Source organism: Fulmarus glacialis, unplaced genomic scaffold (assembly GCF_000690835.1).
Source record: "Fulmarus glacialis isolate BGI_N327 unplaced genomic scaffold, ASM69083v1 scaffold5171, whole genome shotgun sequence".
NCBI lineage: Eukaryota > Metazoa > Chordata > Aves > Procellariiformes > Procellariidae > Fulmarus > Fulmarus glacialis.
This window is the reverse complement of record NW_009190739.1, coordinates 1-24067: the sequence shown is the minus strand read 5'-3', so window position 1 is coordinate 24067 and position 24067 is coordinate 1. Positions and strand designations below refer to the sequence as shown.

The following is a 24067-nucleotide window of genomic DNA, read 5'->3' as shown; positions in this document are numbered from 1 at the left end:
AACCCCTGTTCATTGTTTGAGAGTCCCTCGTACTGCTTCTAAGGGAGATTACTTTATTGCATTTGGGGGGAGCAATTATCAGAACAAACTTCTGTCTAATGTTGTCTGTTCCAAATTAATATTTCAGAAAGGTTAGGACTGCCATCTAGTTTTGGGGGAGGTAGCTGAACCTGTATTAAACCATTATTCTAAACACCTGTCTTAGCTATTGTGTAGGTGCAAAGCTGTCTGCATCCCAAATGCTTTTTGCATACCAGTGAATCAGATTCGTAGATATAGAGTATGTTCAGTAGTGCATTATGCCTCATTAGATATGGTCTTTGGCATAACTAACTCATTACAGTTAACTGCCACTGAAATAAATTGTTGCCCCCTTACCATGCGCTCTCATTTGCTGCCCTTGTGCCAAGAAGTGGTCCTCATATGACCCCTTTGTGAACTGCTCCAGGGAGGTAAAGTCTCAGACCACTACCATTACAATAAACAAATGGTTCTCTAGAGTGATGTGTTGTGAGGTCAGGTTGAGCTCAGGCCCAGACTCAAGAATCATAGACTCAGAATCATTTAGGTTGGAAAAGACACTTAAGATCATTGAGTCCAACTGTTAACCTAACCCTACCAAATCCACCACTAAACCATGTCCCTAAGCACCACGTCTACATGTCTTTTAAATACCTCCGGGGATGGTAACTCAAACACTTCCCTGGGCAGCCTGTTCCAATGCCCAATAACCCTTTCGGTGAAGATATTTTTCCTAATATCCAATCTAAACCTCCCCTGATGCAACTTGAGGCTGTTGCCTCTTGTCCTATCACTTGCTACTTGGGAGGAGGCCGACAGCCACTTCGCTACAACCTCCTTTCAGGTAGTGGTAGAAAGCGATAAGGTCTCCCCTTAGCCTCCTCTTCTCCAGGCTAAACAACCCCAGTTCCCTCAGCCGCTCCTCATAAGACTTGTTCTCTAGACCCTTCACCAGCTTCGTTGCCCTTCTCTGGACACGCTCCAGCACCTCAATGTCTTTCTTCTAGTGAGGGGCCCAAAACTGAACACGGGATTCGAGGTGCGGCCTCACCAGGGCCGAGTACAGGGGCACGATCACTTCCCTACTCTTGCTGGCCACGCTATTTCTGATACAAGCCAGGATGCTATTGGCCGCCTTGGCCACCTGGGCACACTGAGGATCTAGTTGTAAGATTGCTGTCCATGAGGCAAACTTCTCTGAGTTCTTTATCGCCATATTAATAAAAGTAGGATAGTACTCTGTTTGTACAGAATAATGCTAAATGAAGCCCTTGTTTAAAATCTACTTCCAGAGTGTCACTTAGCAGAGGTGTACTGTACATAATTTCTCTCTGTTGACTTCTGAAACAACTTGCATGCAGGCATCTGTAAAATTCATAGACTATTTTTCCTTAAGATACCAGCCCTATTACTCTATAACATTCCTAGCCTTTAGTGTCTGAAAAGGACATTTGCAAAATCCATTTTCAAAGGAGCAAAATATGAAGCATCAGGGTAAATTAACACCCTAAATGTCTTTTGTGAAGGTGCTAAGTCTTCTTACTTGAGGATGTTCATAAACTAATTAAAATACTGAGGACAATGTAATATGTTGAACAGAGAGCTGACTTATCAAAAAAGTGAGAACTGTGGAAGTTAAATATTCAATTTCACATTTTTTATTTAGACTTTTAAATTTTTATTTCAGCAAAACTTTATAATGTGTGACTTTCACCCATTGATGCCAGTGTAAAATTTATCATTATAACTATATTTACAGATAGATTTACAAAATGATTAAAACAGAACAAAAATTTCACTTTATGCACCCACCTAAGCAGCCCAAAATTGATTGTCTATTTTAGAGGCTTAATTTTCACCTTTAATGACAAAACAGTCTATTATAAATAACAGTGTAAATCTAGTTATAAAGCATACTATACAGATCTCTAGGTAGTTCTTAAGAAAGTCTTTCAGTTTTGCGATTTTTAAGATTAGTGTTGGTTTCAATAGGAATGAAAAATTAGAAAAGGGGGGGTAGAAACATACACTTCTGGAACATAGTATCATAGAATAGTTTGGGTTTGAAGGCACCTTTAAAGGTCATGCAATAAGGAATTAAGTCCTGGATCTAGGAATTCATCTGATGCCTTTAATACTGTCCCAGAGTTATAGTTTGGTGTGTGCAAGTGTTAAACGCTTTTCTGAGGTAGTGCTTTTGGAATTGCTGGTTTAAATGAAACCAAAGCTCTGTGGTGCATCATTTTATTACGAAATTAAGTGTGAAATTTGTTGCTCCGTGCTGTGCCCATTGATTCTGTATTTCATTTGAGGTGACTTCAGGTAATATTTCTAAAATCGTTCTGGGTACCCTGGGGTTTCCTCTCCATAACCACGTGTAGTTACGGCAGGATCCTCTGGATCTTCTGATTGGTTTTTTTTGATTGCCTGTGGGTGAGGGAGTCGTGACCACAAGGACAGGATGATGTGGACTCTCCTGCAATAACTTTTAGTTGAGTGTATTACACTTTCAGTCCCACCTAAGGCAAGAGGAATGGGAAACATCAACAATGGCTTAGATACAAAAAGATGGAAGGCCAAGGGCAACAAAATTAAGAGCAGAGAGATCAAGAGTCGTGTCCTGTCTGTGATTGTTGTTGTCTTACCGTAATTTTAGTGGAATTAATAAAGTTTGCTGCCCTGTTTTACCCTACCCTTTTTTTTTTTTTCCTTCTCGTGTTATCAGGACAAACTTGTCTTACCTTAAGTACATCCTTTTCATCATAAAGGAATCTGTTATATACCGTGTTGGTTCTTGCAGTAACTATTGACTCTGTTTCTCAGTTTGCAAAGATAAAGGTTATCCTGGGAATACCAAAACTCCAATAGACATCTAACTGACATAGCTTTGGTTTTTTTTTTTTTTCCCCAGCTATGTGGAGATGGTCGTGTGCGTTGGTTGCTGAGGGAGAGGGAGAGTGCTTCTGAGGGGAGCATCAGAAGTAGCAGAAGTAATCTGCATTACTTCTATCCTATCTATTCTATGTCTCGTATCTCTTCTAACTATACTTTATCCTATTCTATGTCTCATGTCTATTCTATTCCATTTCCTTTTTGGCAAAAGGCAACTTCAAGGTTAATGATGTGAGTTAAGGATGGAATTTACAAGATGTTGAAACTACAACATTCCCTCTAAGTACTAACAGTTGGTAATGTAACTTTTATTTTGCATACGTTCCAGTTGGCATGGACACCTTTTCTAGCTGCATTCAGTGTGGGTCTACAGGACTGTGATGACACAGAAGTTGCCTCTCTTTGTTTGGAGGGTATACGATGTGCAATCAGGATTGCTTGCATTTTCAACATTCAGGTAAAAAATTTAAGATTGAGACAATACTTTGATTTATGTGCCAGCAAAATGTTAGTGGGGTTCTAAGAGTCTCCTTGTTGCTGAAGCTATGCACTGCAATACCTAGAGGCTGCCTGCTTCTGCAATTACTACTTCGTCTGATATTTGTCTTGGAAGTGACTTTTATTTTTCCTGGTGTTTTGTGTAAGTGCTGCCATGCTTATGTACTGCATTTTCCCCACAAGTTGACTAGTTTTATGTCAAAGTACTTTCTTTCTAGCTTTGTTACAAAGCGTTTAGCTTTGTTTTGATGTTTCATAAAATGAGTCTTTCTATCCTGTTTCATAAGTAAAATAGTATCTCTGTGAACTATGTTTGAAATACTGTTCTCGACTTCAGAGAGATTATACTAATCTGAGATTTCTATAATTGGATACCATTTTAACAGTTATGGCACTGGAAATGTCATTCCTGGTGTAATGCATGAATGTATCTTGCATTAAGCACAATGGCAAGAATTCCAGACTCTCTGGCTCCAGAGGGTAATTCTGATTAAACTTGGGCGCTCTTTTTGTCTTCCCTCCACCCACCCACCCCCGTCCCCCCCCATTTTGAAATCATTGGTAGGGAACGTACTATTGTGTTATTGTAAACTATTAGTTAATAAGTGGAGTACTGGTCTGCCATAAGTCCATTGTAGGGATAGCTGAAGATAGGAGCAAGTAAAATTCCTATGTTTGACATTGCGTTATTTCACGTGTACATTGAAAACATTTTTTAAAAAAAAAACCAACCAAAAAACTCAAAAAACCCAACAACTTTGTAAGACTAACTTTAAGTAAAAACTATTGAACTATGATATGACAGTGAATGCTTTGCTTCACTCTCCCCTTGCACTTGTATTTAGCTTTGCTTCCCTCTCCCCTTGCACTTGTATTTAGCAATTAGATAACTAATGTGGAAAGGCACATTGGGACCTCTGATACAGCTGCTTAAAAAAATCCCGTTTGAGATTGTGTAAGGCTTCCTTCCTCTGTCTTTCTACGTCACTCCCTGTCGTCCCGTCCCCCCCCCCAACCCTAAATGGAATGGACTTAAAAATCTGATTAACAAAGCCTTCCCTGGAGCCTGCAGCTGTTCAATGAAATTCACATGCCTGATATTTTTGTTTCTAAGCTGCAAAAGTGGAACTGGTATAAATATCAGTTTCAGCAGCTGCAGAAGTCAGCTCCCAGTCCTGCAGTGGTCTGCTTCGGGTGGGGAGGCAAGGACACATTTGCTCTAAGATCCCCATGCTTCAGGAATGTACCAGAATCTGTCATGCCCTTCCACTGGCTTGGGACAAACTTGATTGAACTGGAGGTGTTTTAAAAACAACACTTCTCATTTGCTGACATTTAAAAGCTTGGGTTTGTATTTTCAACATAAGTGATATTCCTTCTTGGTTTCCTATGGGAATTTTGTTTTGTTGATATCATTAAAAAAATACTGGTTTGTTGGTGATTTCAGTATGTTGCAGGATGATTCCATTGTACAAAGTCCTGATTAGATGGCAGTGTTGTCTGACTTCAGGTGCCAGATAGCTCTGGTGGTTTGAAGGAGACTGGCAAATCTGTACTTGAGCTGACTTAAGGATCTTTTCTGTTGGAAGCAGGTTTTTCCTCTTGTGCTTACCTGGTGCTGGCAACTTTTATATTTCATTTAATAAACATACAGAAGTTAAGATTGGTGTCTAAGAACAGTTAACATTAGTTTACACATCTTGAGAGATAATCATAGAATCATAGAATCGTTTAGGTTGGAAAAGACCTTTAAGATCATCAAGTCCAACCGTTAACCTAACACTGCCAAGTCCATCACTAAGCTATGTCCCTAAGCACCACATCTACATGTCTTTTAAGTACCTCCAGGGATGGTGACTCAACCACTTCCCTGGGCAGCCTGTTCCAATGCTTGACAACCCTTTCGGTGAAGAAATTTTTCCTAATATCCAATCGAAACTTCCCCTGGCGCAACTTGAGGCTGTTTCCTCTTGCCCTGTCGCTTGGATAGGATAATGGAGGGACCTGGAGGCTTTTAGTCCTAAGAAAGTTCCCAAAGTATACAATATAGTTTAAGCTACACATGTTCACCTCTAAAACCTCAATTAAATATTCTGTTTTTAAGTATTTATGCTTTTAATTTTAGACTGTCACACAGTCTGCCTTTTGTCTTTAAGCATCTGGGACAAGATACGCATCAAAAGGATGTACTTAACTTATTTATATCATCTGTTTTTACTTTCTGGTTGATGGACACATTCTTTAGTTGTTTTTCTCCTACTTTGATGGCTTAGAAAAAGGGACAGAGGGGGAATATCTGTATGGAATAGAGAGGGAAGGTAGGACTGAAAACATTTTCCTTTTACAGAAGATACACAGTTTGTAGACTCTAAAGCTTCTTTGCTTAGTACTCTTTCCATGAAACTTCCATTTTTCTGTGCTTATACATCATTTGCTGTGCCTTTGCCAGTGTACCTTCTAGTAGTAGTAGCAGCTGGGTTTGAACATGGCAGCCACGCTATGTTGCTGTCTGAGAATCCGTCCCTTCTGTCATTGCCCACTGTTGTGGCATTTGTGTTTTCTCTACGAAGCACATTCTTCCTGGGATTTTTTTTTAAACATTTTACATTTGATTTTATTATGTGCTTAATGATTTTTTTATTCAAAATAGTCTTAAACATCCAAACAGTTAAATATATTTCATAGTTGTCATTTGTTTTTCTGATCTACAACCATTTCATTTTATGGCCTTCAGATTATACATAACAGGAGAGTAAAATGCACTTGTAAGCTCAACTGTAATCCCCTTTTTACTGTTGTAATTGGCTCATATGAGATCTGAGAAGTTTCCTTTGGTGTTTATAGATACCCTATACATAAAAATCGGGTACCTAGATGTGGAACATTCTTTTTTGTGAGATTGATTTAATCTGCCTAGATTATAGGTCACTTGCTGTTTACCCACCCATGACAGTTTTGCCTCACAAGGTTCTGAGGTGCTCCAAATGGCGTAGATTAAATCAAATATGTTTTGAGCAGTTTTGTGGAATTGGCAAAACATGCCTTTTAGATGTATTATTTAGATTCTGTTGCTGAAAAAATCCTACGACTTGAGAGAGTCTGCTATGGCAGCATTTTCAGAGTAGGTCCAGGTATAGTACAAGAATATTAAAAACTTAGCTAAGAAGCCACATTTCTTCTGAAACAGCATCCTGTATCCCCCAAAGCCCCCCAAAAATCCAAAAAGACCAAACCCAGAAACCTAACAACAAACCTATGTGTTCTATGCTGTCAGACTGTACTTACTGACTGAACACTTCATGTTCCTGAATAGAGGGAGCCTGATTTTATCCCACAGCTTACTACAGAAGGACATGAGATATTTTCACTGTGTAGAATGCTTTGGAAATTCAGTTCTAGGAAGAGAAAGGTAAATTATATAGTTGCTGAAATCACACAGATTGTACTAAGAACAAGAAACTGAGAAAATACTTATAAGACAATTTTTTTTTTTCTCCTCTTTGTAGCTTGAAAGAGATGCCTATGTCCAAGCGTTAGCAAGATTTACGTTACTTACAGTGAGTTCTGGTATTACTGAAATGAAGCAGAAGAATATTGACACAATTAAAACTCTCATCACGGTGGCTCATACGGATGGAAACTATTTAGGAAATTCCTGGCATGAGGTACAAGAGTCATTTGGACTTAAACTGTAAGAAAGCACGTGTACTGATTTTGAACACAGTAGTGTACTTGTTTGTGCATAAATACAGTTGGTTTTAGATAAGTGCCAAGAATATACTTTTGTGCATACATTATGTAGAATTGCACGTTATGCAGCCAATTACAAGTAGCAAAACATGTCCAAGTGAGAAATAAAACTGTGAGACTGATCCAATAGTATTTAAATTAATACTCATTTTAGACAGAAGAACAGAAATACTTGTCTGACCTTGAATGTTTAGAATTTTTTTCTTCTGCAAATCTGCCTAAAGATTTTTATGTATTTATTTTTTACTATTTCAAACTGCTTTTTGTTGATAAACAACTTCTTTATTCTCTGGAATAGATTCTGAAATGCATTAGTCAACTTGAACTGGCACAGTTAATAGGAACTGGAGTAAAACCTCGCTACATCTCAGGGACAGTGCGTGGCAGGGAAGGTTCTTTTACTGGAACAAAAGATCAGGCACCCGATGAATTTGTGGGGCTGGGACTGGGTAAGTAATGCAGATGTGAAGTATTTCATTTAACTGGCTTTGTTCAGACAGATATTAAAGTTTGTCCTTTGTTTTCATTATAGTTGATGGTGAGGTTCGGAGACGAGACCATGAAGTAGTCCTTGTAAAACTGTTTTAGGCTTTGAATAGACCTATTCCTATTTCTGGAATATTTGTTTTGCTCTGTTAAGTATTAATGCTAGGATGGGAGAGTGGGAAATGTAAGAAAATGATACATCATTCATTTCTATTAAAATATAGCTGGCCAAATAAGAATGGATTGCTGATGGTATGACCAGATTTAATAATACTGCAACATTAGTGCACCAAGTATTTTACCAAACAGGCAAGTTAGTATGTGTAGGTTAAGCATCCTGTTACGAAACTTGGCGAGAAATACACAGTATTCAAATCAAGTGGGAGATTAGTTCAGCTGAAATTCTGTTTCTTCCTCTTTTGGTTACTTTGGTACTGAATAAGTACCTTTTTTAGGTTGGCCTGAGAGCCAAACTTTACTCCATAAATGAGATGTTGTTTCCTATCCTCCTAGAAAACTATATCTTAAATTATTACCTTAAATTATCTTAAAAAGGTTGATTTTTTTTTATTTTTTTTTTTTTTTTAAATAGGAGCACAGTTAAAGACATACCGGTATAGGGTATTAGGAAACTATGGAAGCATCAAGGAGGTATATATAACTCCATTTGACTGTTAGAAAGTTTCAGGTTTAGTATGATGCTCAGTATCTCCTGCGTTTTGAACAATTTCACCCACAGCTGAGCAAAAGCTTTGTGTTGCCTCAATTTTTCATGTAACTTTTTTTTTTTTTGAGGAATAATGATTATTTTACTAGTGTCCCTGATCTTAGCCCTCAACTAGTCTTAATCGTCTGGTTTTGTGTTCTCCTCAGACAGTTTTTCTTATTCTGCAGTCAGTCCTTTTTTTTCCATTGTGCTCTCCTTTGCCCTGCCTGTGTGTACTCCCCTCACCTTGCCAAGAGTTGCTGAAGGGAAACCTTATACCTGGAAATTAATGCGTCTGCCAACATCTCATATACTGAGCTTCTTCCTGCCCTTCTAATATGCATCCTCCAGTTTAGTGTTCCCCAATGACCTATCCAACTTTGCTATTTCCAAATGCTGGCAGTTTCTCTACGCTGAAGTGGCTGGCCTTTAAAAATTTTAAGTCCTAATAGCTCAAGAATGTGAACTGTTGTCAGGTGTCTCTAAATCATACTTTCTAGTTGTTGGTGTAGATCCAGCTTATAAAGACTTTTTTCCCTCTGTCAACTACATTTCTAAGGAAAATAGTCTATGCCCAGATGCATAAAATGTTTCTCTCTGAATTGAATTTCTGAAGTGCTTGTTACAGTACACATATGGAAACGTAACCATTTTCTTTTTTTTTTTTTTTTGTAATAATATCACTTCGATCTTACACGAAAATGCCTAACTCAAAGGAATTTGGTTTTCATGCACTTAGGGGCTGTTAGAACATAGCCATTTTCTCAACTGTTTTAGATTTTTCACTCTTCTCCACAAATCCTGTGTTGCAGATACTTGTAATTTTTTTTCTGTGATCACTCTGAAGTATCCTTTGGAACTATGGCTTTTGAGCAACCTTCCTATAAACCTAAATTCCTGTGAAGAACCCATAGTGCATATGTCCATGTATACAGACACATATTTTACAGGAAAATAGTTGTTTAATTAGCGTAAGTGAAGTTGCAGTCTGGTGACACAGAAGCTTTATCTTTCAAACTTGCTTGCTAAATCTGACATGCATAAGCAGCAGCAGTCACTCTTCTTGCTGCAGCTAGAAGTGTGTGTTTTTAAAAAAAAAAAAAACCAAAAACACACAATAAAAAAACCACCCCAAAACCCCCAAAAAACCCAAAACCAAAAAAACCACGAAAACCCAAAACCAACCCCCAAAACCCCTTTGCTTATTTACTGCCTGAACAAGGATTCAAGTGTGCACTCTTCAGGCATCTACATTTGAATGTCTTCATCACTCTTGCATTATCTTCGTGCTGTGGCCCTTTTTTGTTTTACTTGAAAATTCAAGGCATCACAAGCATGTGGGTTTTAAAAGTAAATGAATAAGCATCTATTCCTTTGCTTCTTTGGTAGGAATGTTGTCTTACTTGTTGTAACTGTGAAGTTCAGCTTTCTTCTACTCTAGTTTCTATTCACAAAGTTTAAAGACAAAACCTGCTGCTGTGAGTAGGTTGTAGCCAAAATGTACTTCTTAGGTAACCAGAAATCCCCTTTGGACAATGGGTATTTGAGGAATCAGTTTTTCATAAAGCATAATTATATAGGTGACTCTATGTTTCATTGTAAAAGATCTCGTAACTGTTGGAATATAAATCTGCTGTCTGTTTAGGTTTTCCAGCATTGATTATAAATCCTACAATAATAAGGAATTCTCATGTAAACTGGCAGAGTTGGTTAGGGTTACCTGACTTCTTGGAAATAGCCCTTCAAATTCACTTCACACAGCTGCTCATTTGATAAGTTTCTTAGCTGATGCATTGCCAAGATTCAAGCTAATTGACACTGGCAGCTTTTGTGCTTGCGGGAGAAGTCTTGATCAAACCCAACAGTATTATAAGTTGCTGAAATACTAGTATAAGGTTACGTGTGTATGCATGTACGTACAGAAAGGTTACTCCATAAATGCCCTAGAAAAACACTTCAGATGGGTCAGTTTATCTAGACAGCCAGTCACTTCCAGCCACCTCCAAGTGTGGAGCACAGCAAGACTCAGAGGCAGACTTTTGGGAGGCAGTCTGAAACATGAGAACTTTTCATCTCTGCCAAGCTCTGAGAACAGAACTGCTGGCCTTCTTTCAGTCTTCTGTTCTCCCCTATCTTTCCGATAGGCTGCCTAAGGGGAAAAAAAACCTAAATACAGGGTAAGTGGAATTACCCAGAATGGTTGCAAGATTCCTGCTCTTTTTCTGATGAGGGGTGGAGGGGGGCTTAGAGATTGCCAGAAATTTCAGAAATTTGCTCACTGTGAAGTTAGCTTTTTCTTAACATGAGCTTTCCCAGCTGTGGCTTACAGTTTCTAACCTCCAAAATAAATATTGCTATTTTTATTTACATATTTTTCTCACTATTGTTAGGTGATAATTTTGCTGTACTTGAGATGTAGCTTTAAGATGGAGTTTTGGTGGGAGCTCTTCTCTGAATGTTTAAAAAGAAAACCTATCACTATGGATTTACTCACTTGCTGCTAATAAAGTGTGAAAAGTTCTCCTCTGTGCGGTATTCTCTGTCCTATGTTGTGTATTTTCAGTAGCAGATTTACCACAGATCCATTGAAAGATGAGAGAAAAAGGTGGTTCTTGTGCTTTTGAATTTTTTTGACTTGTATATAGTTGTTCCAAATGTGGACAATTTTCTGGGACATAGTTTATACATGGATAGAGAATCTGGAGAATTAGGACTTAGTCCAACATGCAACTGTTCACTGAGATGCCCAGCTCATGCAAGGGAAATTAATAATGTACTTTTCTTTTTTTGTGAATTAAAAATATATTTAATTATACTGGTAGTGGCACGACTTCTCTTTCTTCCCAGCCCCTTCTGTGTTATCTCTTACCCATTTTTCAAATTTTGTTCACTGTAGTTGGTGGAAACGTGGATTGGAAGCAGATAGCAAGTATTCAGGAATCCATTGGTGAAACTAGCTCCCAAAGTGTTGTCGTTGCTGTAGACAGGTATCGTATTAAATTTGCTGTTGCCACCTAAAGCTTTTTAAGCAGTATTTGAGTACCCTGTGCTAATAATAGGATGTTATTAGTTTACCCCTATTTGGAAAAAACTACATAAATATTACCATATTAAAGTGCTTTTTGGTTTTGTGGGTTTTTTCCTTTTTTATGGAGCAGAAGTATTTTTGCAAGAAGGAACAGAACAAAGATTAGGCAAGAAGCCTTTTTTCTGATGCAAAATTATGAGAGGAGAGTTGCAGAATGAAGACTGCTGTACTGTCCGGTGAATCTTGATTTGCTATATATAGTAACATATAGCAAATCTCATTTTGCCTTGGTACTGGGAGCATTATTGACAGACCCTTTTTCTCCTAAATGTAATTACTGGCTTCCTGCTTTCCTCTAGGTTATGTAGATGATGTCTGAAATTACCAAAATTATTATTCCAGTCTTTCTGTGAATCATATTTATCATAAATGGATTTGATCAGGTGTAATACATATCATAAACATTCCCTGTTTATATCGTAAAGTACTGATCAGACTGGAGTGTTAATGGATCTTGCTTTCTCAGCATATAAGACATCAGAAAACATCATTTTCTTAATGGTTGTCAAAATTGACAGTCACAAAGGGGTATCATTCTGAAGGCTTACAAGCATTTCTGTGATTGAGTATAGGCAGCAAGATTGATGTCAGTTCAATGAAAGTTGCGTTGCAGTAAAATCACATCAAGTGAACTGGAGGCTTAATGTCAAACACATAATAGCTCTTTAGGTTTGCAGTATTTCTCCCCACTTCATAATGGGAAGTGTTTCAAGTATCTATTTGTCGTCACAAATAGATACTTGCACTCTGGAGAAGTTTGACTTCTGTATTTGGAGCAAGGCTGAATAGTTTATAAACTACTGATATTATTCATCGGTCACTGTCAATGAGCGGATATATTAGAAACAATGCTTATCTCCCAGTCTCCACGCATGCTTATGGGAGTTATTTTTAAATAGTAGAAATAATTGAAATATTCCTGATTTTATTTTCAAAGCTCAGTGTTTTTCCACAATTACTTATTGTTTTTCAATAAATAAAAGTGGTCAGGGGATATCTGTATGTATTAAAAAAAAAAAATTGAATACATGTTTAATAGATGCTTTTTTAAGAAATTGTAACAGTGTCTTAAACTGTGCTTTACAGAATATTTACGGGATCTACAAGGTTGGATGGAAATGCTATTGGTAGGTTTTATCTTCGTGCCCCCCTCCCCCCCCGGTAAACTACAAACTACAAAGCAGCTTTGTCTTAAACCTTGGAAGAATACTGCATTAAAATCTGTGGTCATTTAACAGTGGATTTCGTTCGCTGGCTTTGTGCTGTATCTATGGATGAACTGCTGTCTGCTACCCACCCTCGAATGTTTAGTCTGCAGAAGATAGTAGAGATTTCTTACTACAACATGGGCAGGATAAGGCTGCAGTGGTCTAGAATCTGGGAAGTTATTGGAGATCATTTTAATAAGGTATCCCTGTTAATGATTCTACTGCATACTCCTTGAATTATTGATACAAATAAATTTTATTTAGAGATTTGTTGGAAAAGCATGTGCTCATCTGAATTATACCGGGTTTTTTGTCTTTCTGTGTAAGTAGCTTAAAACGCAAGAAAAATTGTAAAGCTGGAAAGGCCTGCGAGAAGGCAGAGGTACACAGTATAATAAATGTAAAAGCAGGAGTATATATTAAGTTATTTATCTTGGCCTGGATCTGGAACTGGCTGCCTTTAGTTATGTCTTCTAATTTTTGGGGGTGTTTTATGAAGCTTGGGATAAGAGGTTGTTTTCTGTTCAAGTCTAAATTGACTATTTATCAGGTGAATGTTTGACATGCATTTTTAATACAGCTTAATGAAGTCTTTCTAGAGAGCTTGCTTATTTTTAGAAAGTTTTAAATGCTAGGATATATAATGTAGAAAATATCTGGAATTGGTTAGGGATTATTGAGTTGCATTAACAATGTGGTTTATGGAATTGGCTACTGTTTAATTTTGTTAATTTTCCAGTACTGCTTAGTTCTCCATTATCAAATGTAAAGGCAGCTTGGGCTGAATCCATAAGAATTCTGATGCAACCTTACTATGCATTTCTATTCTACGTTATCAGGTTGGCTGCAATCCCAATGAAGATGTAGCTATTTTTGCAGTAGACTCATTAAGGCAATTATCAATGAAGTTCTTAGAAAAAGGAGAACTTGCTAATTTCCGATTCCAGAAGGACTTCCTAAGACCGTTTGAACATATAATGAAGAGAAACAGGTAATAACATACAACTAACTGAATCGCCTGGGATCATATGCACCAACTTTTGCAATTAATGTTTCAAATTGCTTTTGTAAAATCAGTTGCTGGAGAATTATATGATTCTAATTGATTATGTAATTTAGTTTAAACAATTGTTGTTTATTATCTTAATTTAGGTCTCCTACTATTCGAGACATGGTTGTACGGTGTATTGCACAGATGGTAAATTCCCAGGCTGCTAACATTCGTTCTGGCTGGAAAAACATTTTTTCAGTATTTCATCTGGCAGCCTCAGATCAGGATGAAAGTATAGTAGAACTTGCATTCCAAACTACAGGACACATTGTCAGTGAGTATTGACGATATTCAGACATCATGAAAGTGTACGTGACTGCAGAGACTGAGAAGCTTTGTTTATCTGTTGGCTCTACAGCCTGCATAGTAAAGCCTGCTTCACGCTTTAGAACCAATGTTTTGCACTTTTCAACTAATCGTCTAGGAAAATACTGACAAAAATAATTCTATAAGATTTTAGTTATCTGTCTTCCTTTATGCCTTTTAAAAAATACCTGTTGTAGCATTCTGTAGCAAAACAAGTTGAGCCTTAGATAATTTTACTTAATGTACACATTTTCATTTAAGTGAAGAATTTTGTAATTCCCCCCCACCCCCACCCAAAAAATTGTGTAGTCATTTTAGTATTATGTTGTTTGCTTATCTTTATCTTTGTTTCTGAATTGTGCTTGTCTATGGCCCTGTTCAGGAGAAAGTGCTGAGCTAGGTGGCACTACGATTCCCGCCCCCCCCCCGCCCATTCTAGTCTAGATCTCAGGCTTTAAGTGCCGTAAGAGATCTCTTTATTCTGTCTCAACCTCTGCAAGTTCTTAAAACTTTTTCAGCATTGATGAAGAATTTTTTTTTCCTCAAAAGCAACAATTTAAAATCAAGGCAACAGGCCTGTATTGCTGAGGGAAGTCCTTTTGTGGATGTAACTCCATGCTTTATGTAGCCCTTTTAAGCTCTGATCACACAGACTAGTGTTAAGCAGTAAGCCTATTGCTCTGTTCTTGCTTAACTTAAATTTCCTTCCTTTAGACTAGATGCTACCTTGATTTACTTTAGACGCTTATTTACTGTCAAAATAGAATGCCCTCTAGGTGATTTTTTTTTCTTTTTTTTTTGTTTTTTTTTGGCTGAGCATTCATTTTTTAGTTTTTATTACTACTCTAGCATTTGACAGCACCAATCAATGAACCAGTCTCTCATGACTTCTGTTACAATCAGTTTATATTAGAATTAATAGATTTTAAAGCATGACACTTTTTCTTCTGTTCACACTTTTCTCCCAGCAATGGTGTTTGAAAAACACTTCCCAGCAACCATAGATTCTTTCCAGGATGCAGTAAAGTGCTTGTCTGAATTTGCCTGCAATGCAGCATTTCCAGATACCAGTATGGAAGCGATCCGCCTCATTCGCCACTGTGCAAAATATGTATCTGATAGACCTCAGGTATAGTCTGTATTAACTAAATTATAAGTGGTTTAATCAACAGTGCTTTTATAAAGAAAAAAATACTCACACTAACCTTACTGGCTTCCCTTCAAGTTTCAGAGATTAATGAGAAATGTACTTTATTCAGAAGCAATAGGAGTATAAAATGCTACAGGCTTTGAAAGTATCAGCAATTATTTTTTTTCTTTTATCCGCCCCCCTCCATCCACCAGGTTCAGCTGGTGGCTAGCTTTCCTGAGAGCTGCTGCAAATGAAGGTATCTTAGGATCTGCTCTCTACTGAGAAATGTTGTGAAGAATGGATAATGGCATGAGCAAAAATGCTTGATATCCTCAAAATGTTACGGTAGATCCTCACTTTCAATGCCATTTCTGTAAAAAGAGAGTAAGAGACTCAGACTGAACTGAAAGCAAAAACTGATGCTTGAATGTATCATCTCTTTTTTTTTCTTTTTGTTTATTTTTCATAATATACTAAGCATTACTTTGAAAAACACTTCACCTTCTCAGTATTATTTTGATTGCCAGCTCACCTGAGGTATCAGAGTGTAATACCAGTACAGCAGAGATTGTTATTTGCAGTCCAAATTGTATTTTATTTTGAAGAATTTAACTCTTACAACTCTCTATAACCCTGTGTTTTCGTCTAAAGGCATTCAAGGAATACACAAGTGATGATATGAATGTAGCTCCCGAAGACAGAGTGTGGGTGCGAGGATGGTTCCCAATTCTCTTTGAGTTGTCCTGTATCATCAATAGATGCAAATTAGATGTAAGAACCAGGTAACAATCAGTATTTGTAATTCAAATTTTAAAAGGCTTACTTTACACTTTTAAAATAGAAACAACTCTCTTAGTAAACGTAACCATGGTAAAATGACTTACGTATTTAATTTAGGTGATATCACTGTGGGAACACCAGACTTTTTAAAAATACCTTTTAAATAGATGATGGAATGCAGAAATTAAATCTGTTTTCTTTACATCTGAAATGTTTATCTTCTGTTATAATAAATAATGAAGTTACGTGGTTGTGATTGCATTATGTTAAATAGATAAGTATTACATTTCCTTAAATATTCGAATAGTGCCTGTTTAGGATGAATAGCCATGAAATCAGAAAGATAAGAACTATTTAAATAGTTCATTTGAAAATAAATTAAAGCTTAAGTAAATTAAAATACAGTTATTGTTTTCCGTTTATTATAGAACCTGTAAACTATTTAAAACAGCTTAGCTCAACTTACAATCGGATGTGATGGAGGCAGTTTATGCATAGAACAGAGTAAAATGTAAAAGTCAACTTTTAACTTTCCTAACATATAACAAGCAAGCATTATTTTAACATGGAAGGTCAACTCTAAATGGTCAATATGCATTAAATCCCCCTCCCCTTTTTTTTTTAAATAAGGTATTACATTGGATTAATATCCAAATCTGTATTTTTCCGGTGGCAATATTGATCCTCTCTATTCATTAGTAAATATACATGTATGATGTTTGATTCCCCATGATATATGCCCGTTACTTATTCCATTTTAATGATTTGTCATAGTCGACCTGGGTAAGCCTCATGTCACATTTTGGTTTTTGCTCTGTTTTAAACAAATGTAAAATGCTCAATGCAATGAGTAGGTATGAGACGTTGTATACAAATCATTTTAAATTTACACATCTGCATGTGAGCTGTGCATCTGGACTCCCTTTATAACTGGTGAAGATTAATACTCGTTTTAGACATCTGTGTTTCTTACCTGGAAATACTTGTTCCTTTATTTTTGTGGTCCTTTGTAAAGAAGCTGTTTTCCTATTTTAATTTGAAATTACCACAGTTCTCAGAAGTATTTTCTGGCTATTGCCTGTGACTTTCAAGTGGTTTTTAAACAAGCTGATTTTCTACTTAATTTTAGTGTACTAGTATGACTGATCCACATCAGATCAATGTATAATGTTCTTAACAGTATTTGAGTTTGTTATTGCTGTTGCAGTTGGACATATTTAGTGTAGTGTATGTCTTTTTGTAACTCTCGATATATGTTGTTCTTTCTTCATTTCAGGGGCTTAACAGTAATGTTTGAAATAATGAAGACATATGGCCATACTTACGAAAAACACTGGTGGCAAGATTTGTTTCGGATTGTCTTTAGGATATTTGACAACATGAAACTGCCAGAACAACAGACTGAGGTGAAAGAAGTGGGGGAAGATAATTTACAGGAGATCTATATTTACAGTAGAAAACCTGATTAGAAATATAGCTTATCAAGTAATGTAAGGCAAACCTCAAAACTTGCATGGTTGACCTGTGGTTCTAGTAGCCTTATTTTGTTTTATTAACATTCTGTTGGAGGTATTGTAACTTTTCGCATTTTTTTAAAACGATGTGTGTAAAAGGCCTCGTAGTTTACACTACGAACAATAGAAGAATAATATAAAATGCAACATATCTAGGGTTTGTAAGAAGAACTGCAGCTTTTACACGTGATGTCTGGAATCTGAGACACATGTCATTTCATGGCAGCATGCCTAATGGAATGAGAACTGTAATCAGCAGTGAAGTCACAATTAGAAGAAATAAGTTCTGCTAGTTCAAAACTTTTTGATGACCAGGGAGGAAAAAAAAAACCGACAAAAAAACCCACAAACAAACAAAAAAGCCCAAAAAACAGCACTGTGCTTTCGCTGTACCTTTTTGACCAGCCAAACAGGTTTTGGCCTGCCAAACTAGGACCAGGTACTGTCCTGACAAGTAAGTGAAACAGAAATGGGCTTACTAATGTAAATTATGTGTAAGTTATTAATATTAGAAGTTTGGTCAAAATTGTCAACTGTTTGGGAGGCTCTGTCTGACTATTTGTAGAAGGGCATGTCTCACACACTAAATTTTTATTCCCTGGAAAATACTTAGAAGAAACACAGAAAACTTAGCTCGCTGTTAAACTATTGAGCTAGGGTTAGGCACTAAGTTTAATGTCAAACTCAGTATCTCATGATGGTAAGTGCTTGTCAGTCCTATAATCTGGTCTCCAAGAATAGTTGTTTGTCTGTTTCTGTAGTTTTTTAAACCTGCTAGTTAGAAAAGCAAAAGTTGGGGCTCCATGTTTTGGGGGCTTTGAGATATAGAAAGAAATTGCACGTCACTATAAAGCAATTCAAATTGAGTAAATACATATATCCGTCTGCCTGCAGCGATGTGTATCCTAAAAGTTTTACCTTAAACAAAGTTTAAATAACTTTTTTTTTCCCCTTCTAGAAAGCTGAATGGATGACAACTACTTGCAACCATGCGCTTTATGCAATATGTGATGTATTCACACAGTATTTAGACGTACTTAGTGATGTTCTTTTGGATGATATATTTGCACAGCTGTACTGGTGTGTGCAGCAAGGTAGGACTGTACCAAATTACGTTACACAATGTTAACATTTTACTATGTTGAATGTGAATAAACAAATGCACTGTTTGTCTTTTCCAGACAATGAACAACTGGCACGGTCTGGTACAAACTGTTTGGAGAATGTTGTCATCCTAAATGGTGAAAAGTTTACCCTAGAAATCTGGGATAAAACTTGTACTTGCATGCTGGATATTTTCAAAACTACAATCCCTCATGCGTAAGACGACTGTTAATATTTATACTTTGTAGAATAGTTTAGCTAGATGACTTAGTGAATTCAAACTGTTAGATATCTAATAGGTGGGGTGAACAAAAAAAAAAAGCTGTTGTGTGTGGACCACATAGAAGCAGACTTTCTTGGAACATAATGATAAATTAGGTGCTAGATATACTACTTCTGTGTTGTAAGTGTTAAACTGTTAAAAACTAGAAATACCATATGGGAGATAAGTAAAAAAAAAAAAAACCCAACAACAAAAAAAAAAAACAAAACTGTACCTTGATTCAATTTTAAAATGTTGGATTTTTTGAGAAGTATTATCTGACTTTTTTGGTCATTTTCTTTTTATAATAGAAGAATGCTATTGGTGGGCAGACTTTGCAATTTGTAATTACACGTGAAGTTTTTTCACAAAATACTAAAATACTGCAACAATCTTACAGATTTAAGTCTCTGTGGTTGATGGTTAACTTCCCTCATATGTTTCTAATCTTTTTATGAAAATTATCTTGCATATTTGGTAACTGTCTTTGCCTTCATTTTACAACTCTATGTGAAGTTTCTTGGAACGAGGCTGTACTATTCTCACTAGTATGTTAAACATATACATCATAGAGCAGAATAACAAGAAATCACATCCAACATTATACCAAAGATGAGGTTTTTTTTCCTCTACCCTACCAACACTGAGGTGAAACCCTACTTGTTTTCAAATCTGATAGTCTTAATGTTGAACAGTTGTATTAGTACTTGTCTGATGTCTGTCAACTAGTTCATAGCGTTTGCTTCTGGGTATCACCTAGGTCAGGCCTGAAGAAAACTGAATCAAAAGGGAACCTTCTGCACATCAGTCTTTCCTTAATTTTAGAATTATGTATAGGATAGCAGTGTAAGAGAGCTTCATTCATGCTTAAAAGATAAGTTAATCAATCTGTCACTACCTCACCTACTTTTCTACGTGAGTAGGTATGTATTACTTGCATCCAAAAAATAATACTAAAATAAAGCTGAAAGATCTGGGAGTTAGCAAGATTTTTTTTTTTTTTTTTGCATTTTGGTAACTGCCAAAAATAAAATTTGATACCAAATCTTTGGATGTAAAAGTCCAGTTGAATTACACCTAACTTACTATGTCCTGTACTTGGAAAGATTTTTAAGTGAATACTCACTGGCAGAACATTTGCTTTGGTTTCCACATATGATCAAAACTTAGGTTTCTGGGTATTCTTATAGTTGAGTATTAGAAACCCTTCTAGAGCAGCATTTTGGATATCTTAGTATTTAGACACATTCAAAATACTTTTGTTGCCTTTAGCTGTATCTGATTTGAAATATGTGCATTATTCCCTTTGATGTTTATGGCACTTCTGCTTTTCAAATGGGTTATTTTTCCTAGGACGGTATCTGACTCCTTCCATAGATTTCCATTCTTTACTTCCCATCTCTTTTTTTAATCTTTCTATGCCTTCTTTGGGAACTTCATTATATTATTCCTTCTTGTATTTCTGGGAGGTTCCCAACTTTTGCAGGGTAAAGTAAATCTTACTTGGATTTTATACATGAGTAATCCTTTCAGCATATGTGATCAGTCTCCTTCCCCATGGTGAAAGTACGCCTGCTCTTTTCCAAACAATTGTTGGGTGACACAAAACTGCTCAGAACAGTCTTTTCACTTTGACCATATTTGATTAAAGCTGAAGCTTTGTAGAGGGGTAGGAGAAAATTATGATAACAACATACAGGTATTTTTTCATCTTTTTAATGGAGACTTTGTACTCTTTTTTTTTTTCTTCTCTTTTTGAGCCCTAGGAAGATACTTCTTTCTCCTGTGTAGCTCCTTCTTTTTTTCCTCTCTTTGTGGGATCTGGTTCTTTTTCTGTGACTCCTGGTTTGGCTGGCATTTCATGTTTGTATTTCTTAGTCCCTCTATTAGCCTTATTTTTGCGGTGGAGCTTTTCCTGCTGTCCCAGCCTTACTTTTTTTTTTTTTTTTTTTTTTTTTTTTTTGACAACACAGTTTTAATACCCAGCTTGTTGTGGAGGCTGCCCCAGTACTTAGGGAAGAAGGCAAATGCTCCTTTTCCCTTTGTTTTCCCATGTCTGGAAGTAACACAATAGTTGATGTTGAAATGAAGATAGAGACGAATCACACAGTAGTATATGTGAAAGTTTTATGGGCAAGTGCTTTATTGCGAATTGTCTTGAAATAGTCAGATTCTATGAATCTTTGGAGTGTAAAGTATCTTCTGGCAGAGGTTTTTATTAATCTGATCAGGTAGGATTACATCTGTTCTTTTTTAGCATTCATATAAAACATCTTCCAAGTATTGTGGAACTTACTTCTTCAATTTAAGAGTTGCAGCATTGGGTGCAGGAGTTCTTAGTTGCAGTACTAGCCTCTGCTGGTTCTTGGCAAGTTACCTTTTTGCAAAGAGACGTGATCATATTATTTCCTTGTTTAGAAAACTTAGTACTAGAATATTTACTCAGCTACCAATTTCAGCAAGGATCACGTACTAGAAAAGCCCAAACTGTACTCCTGCCAAGCGTCCACAAAATCGTTGAGGTGTTGATAGCTAAAGATACTAATACAGAATCATACAGAATGGCTGAGGTTGGAACGGACTCCCTGCTCAAGCAGGGCCACCCAGAGCAGTTTCCTCAGGACCATGTCCAGGCTTTTGAATATCTCCAGGGAGGGAAGCTCCACAGCCTCCCTGGGTAACCTGTGCCAGTGCTCAGTCACCCTCACAGTGAAAAAGTGTTTCCTGATGTTCAGAGGGAACCTCCTGTCTTTCAGTTTGTGCCTGTTGCCTTTTGTCCTGTCACTGGGCACCACTGGAAAAAGCCTGGCTCTGTCCTCTTTGCATCTTCCCTTCAGTATTTATATACATTGACGAGATCCCTCTTAAGCCTTCTCTTCTCCAGGCTGAACAGTCCCAGCTCTCAGCCTTTCCTCATAGGAGAGATGCTCCAGTCCCTTAATCATCTTCATGGCCTTTTGCTGGACTCTCTCTGATACGTCCATGTCTCTCTTGTACTGGGGAGCCCAGGACTGGACATAGTGCTGAGTAGAGGGGTAGGATCACCTCCCTCCACCTGCTGGCAACTCTCCTAATGCAGCCCAGGATACCATTTGCTTTCTTTGCAGCAAGAGCACATTACTGATTCATGTCCAACCTGGTGTCTACCAGGACCCCCAGGGCCTTCTCTGCCAAGCTGCTTTCCAGCTGGGTGGCCCCCAGCATGTACTGGTGCATGGGGTTGTTCCTCCCCGGGTGCAGAACTTTGCACTTCTCCTTGTTGAACTGCATGAGGTTCCTGTCAGCCCATTTCTCCAGCCTGTCAAGGTACCTCTGGGTGGCAGCACGACCCTCTGGTGAATCAGCCACTCCTCCCACTTTTGTGTCAGCAGCAAACTTGCTGAGGGTCCACTCTGCCCCATCATCCAGATCATTAATGAAGATGTTGAACAGAATTGGACCCAGTATTGACCCTTGTGGTACACGACTAGTTACTGGCCTCCAACTAGACTTTATGCCCCTGATCACCACCCTCTTGGCTTGACTGTTAGCCAGTTTTCAATCCACCTCACTGTTTGCTCACCCAGCCCATACTTCGTTAGCTCATTTTAATAGTTTCTTTGATTCTTCTTTTTATTTAATTTCTAGCTGTTTATAATTTTTTTAATTGAAATTTTCTGCAGCTTTATGAGAGCAAGTCTTGACTCACTGGCGCTGAGAAAGCCAGGGTGAATGCCTTCTTGTCCTCGGGAAATTCAAGAGTTAGAATTAGTTCCTTGCACAAATTACGATGATCGGGCCTCTTCTGGCTCGTAATGGCTCGTTATTCCAATACCTCCTTTGGCAGAGGGAATTTAAGACTTCATAGCCCAAGATAAATTACACTGTATTTAGCAACCTCTAATCCAGAATAATCTGCAATTTGTGTCCTGGTAGCTTTCAAGAATCAGTTCAGTTCTCTGCTCTGCTTTATTTGTTGTCTTGCTACATGCCTCAAGATTTTATCTTTTCTTATCTCTGGTTTGTCTTTTTATCGTTATGGGGTCTTTAGTTTTATGGGGATCAGTGATATGTTAATTTAGGATCCTTAACACAGTGGGAAAGATCTCACTTAGGATACACAGACACAAATGTCCATCAAGCGTTGCCTCACACAGATTGAGGCTAAATAGTTTGAGATCTTAACAATGACAAATAACTTTAATCTTACTTTATAGCAATAGATTTGATAGAAAAAGAGATGATGGGACGAATTAGGTTATTTAATCCAATTCCCCTCAATTCTTGGCAGGCACAGACAGCCGTAATAAATTACAGTTTTACAATTAATGTAGAAATTTTTTAGTGCTTAAGGCAAAGATCCTAAGGACAGCAGCGTGCTGTGGGAAAACAGCAGAGAGGAAATCAGAAGTATTGTCAGTGACTTGGTACCTCATACCAGCAATGAATCCTAAGTGGAAGTGTTGAATCCTAAGTGGAAATAGAACCAAAATGCTGGAGCATATCCCAAACGGAGAATGCAAAACATCTCCAGACGTTCATGCTGATTTGTCCTGGGGTAGATTCATTCCTTGTTCCAGGTAAAGCTTAAGGCAATGTGAAAGAACAAGGCCCGCTAATGGCAATAGAGCACTGGCTAAAGCCAAATCCAATATTTCTGAGAAAAATTAATTCACCTTCACGTAATCCAGTTGTCCGTCCAAGGCAATCAGCAGAAACGTTGACGTTCAAAAAAACACAGTACTTATATTTTTCAGTATGTGTGAAAGAATAAAATGTATACTTAATCATGAAACTACTTTATTAATTTATGGAAGTGTCTATATCCGATCCTTTTCATGTTTGGCTTCCATTAATTTAAATTAAAACAAACAAAAAACCTACCATATTGAGGTGGACTTTTTAGAATATCGGTTCTGATTTGTATTTCAAACTTACTAAATTTGGTACTGTTTTTTTTCAAGGCTGCTGACTTGGCGACCTGTCAGTGGAGAGTTTGGCTCTGGATCTCCCTCTGATGCAAAAGAAAAACTGGTAAGCTGCTGAAATAAGAAATATTTTAAAAGCTTACAGGAGTTTGGTATAAATGTGTTGTGATGTAGAATAAGTGAAAAGTATACTTAGTTTAAACCCGTTTTTCAATTTTGATTTAGTTTTTTCCAGATCAAAAAAAGTTTTTTCCAGATGCTATTTAATGCTTAAACATAGCAAGGAATTAATTGAGAAAGAGAAGTATGTATTTGTTTGCAGCAAAGTTATATATAGCCAGACCCATCCCACAGGGAAGTCT

At 37.2% G+C, this 24067-nt stretch overlaps 1 protein-coding gene across 1 annotated transcript in view; it reads left to right on the top strand.

Moving 5' to 3' along the window:
- The window catches only part of LOC104069633 (brefeldin A-inhibited guanine nucleotide-exchange protein 1), a gene marked incomplete at both ends in the record, with an annotated part of 33282 nt that extends 9471 nt beyond the window's left edge, over positions 1–23811 (top strand). The window contains 14 exons of the mRNA XM_009586384.1: positions 3242–3370; positions 6918–7076; positions 7460–7610; positions 11250–11340; positions 12528–12568; positions 12680–12849; positions 13489–13640; positions 13802–13974; positions 14975–15135; positions 15790–15920; positions 17195–17324; positions 18391–18526; positions 18614–18752; positions 23742–23811. Of these exons, the coding sequence (XP_009584679.1) occupies positions 3242–3370; positions 6918–7076; positions 7460–7610; positions 11250–11340; positions 12528–12568; positions 12680–12849; positions 13489–13640; positions 13802–13974; positions 14975–15135; positions 15790–15920; positions 17195–17324; positions 18391–18526; positions 18614–18752; positions 23742–23811 (1833 nt within the window). The remainder of the gene's footprint in view (positions 1–3241; positions 3371–6917; positions 7077–7459; positions 7611–11249; positions 11341–12527; positions 12569–12679; positions 12850–13488; positions 13641–13801; positions 13975–14974; positions 15136–15789; positions 15921–17194; positions 17325–18390; positions 18527–18613; positions 18753–23741) is intronic.
- Positions 23812–24067: the final 256 nt, after the last annotated feature.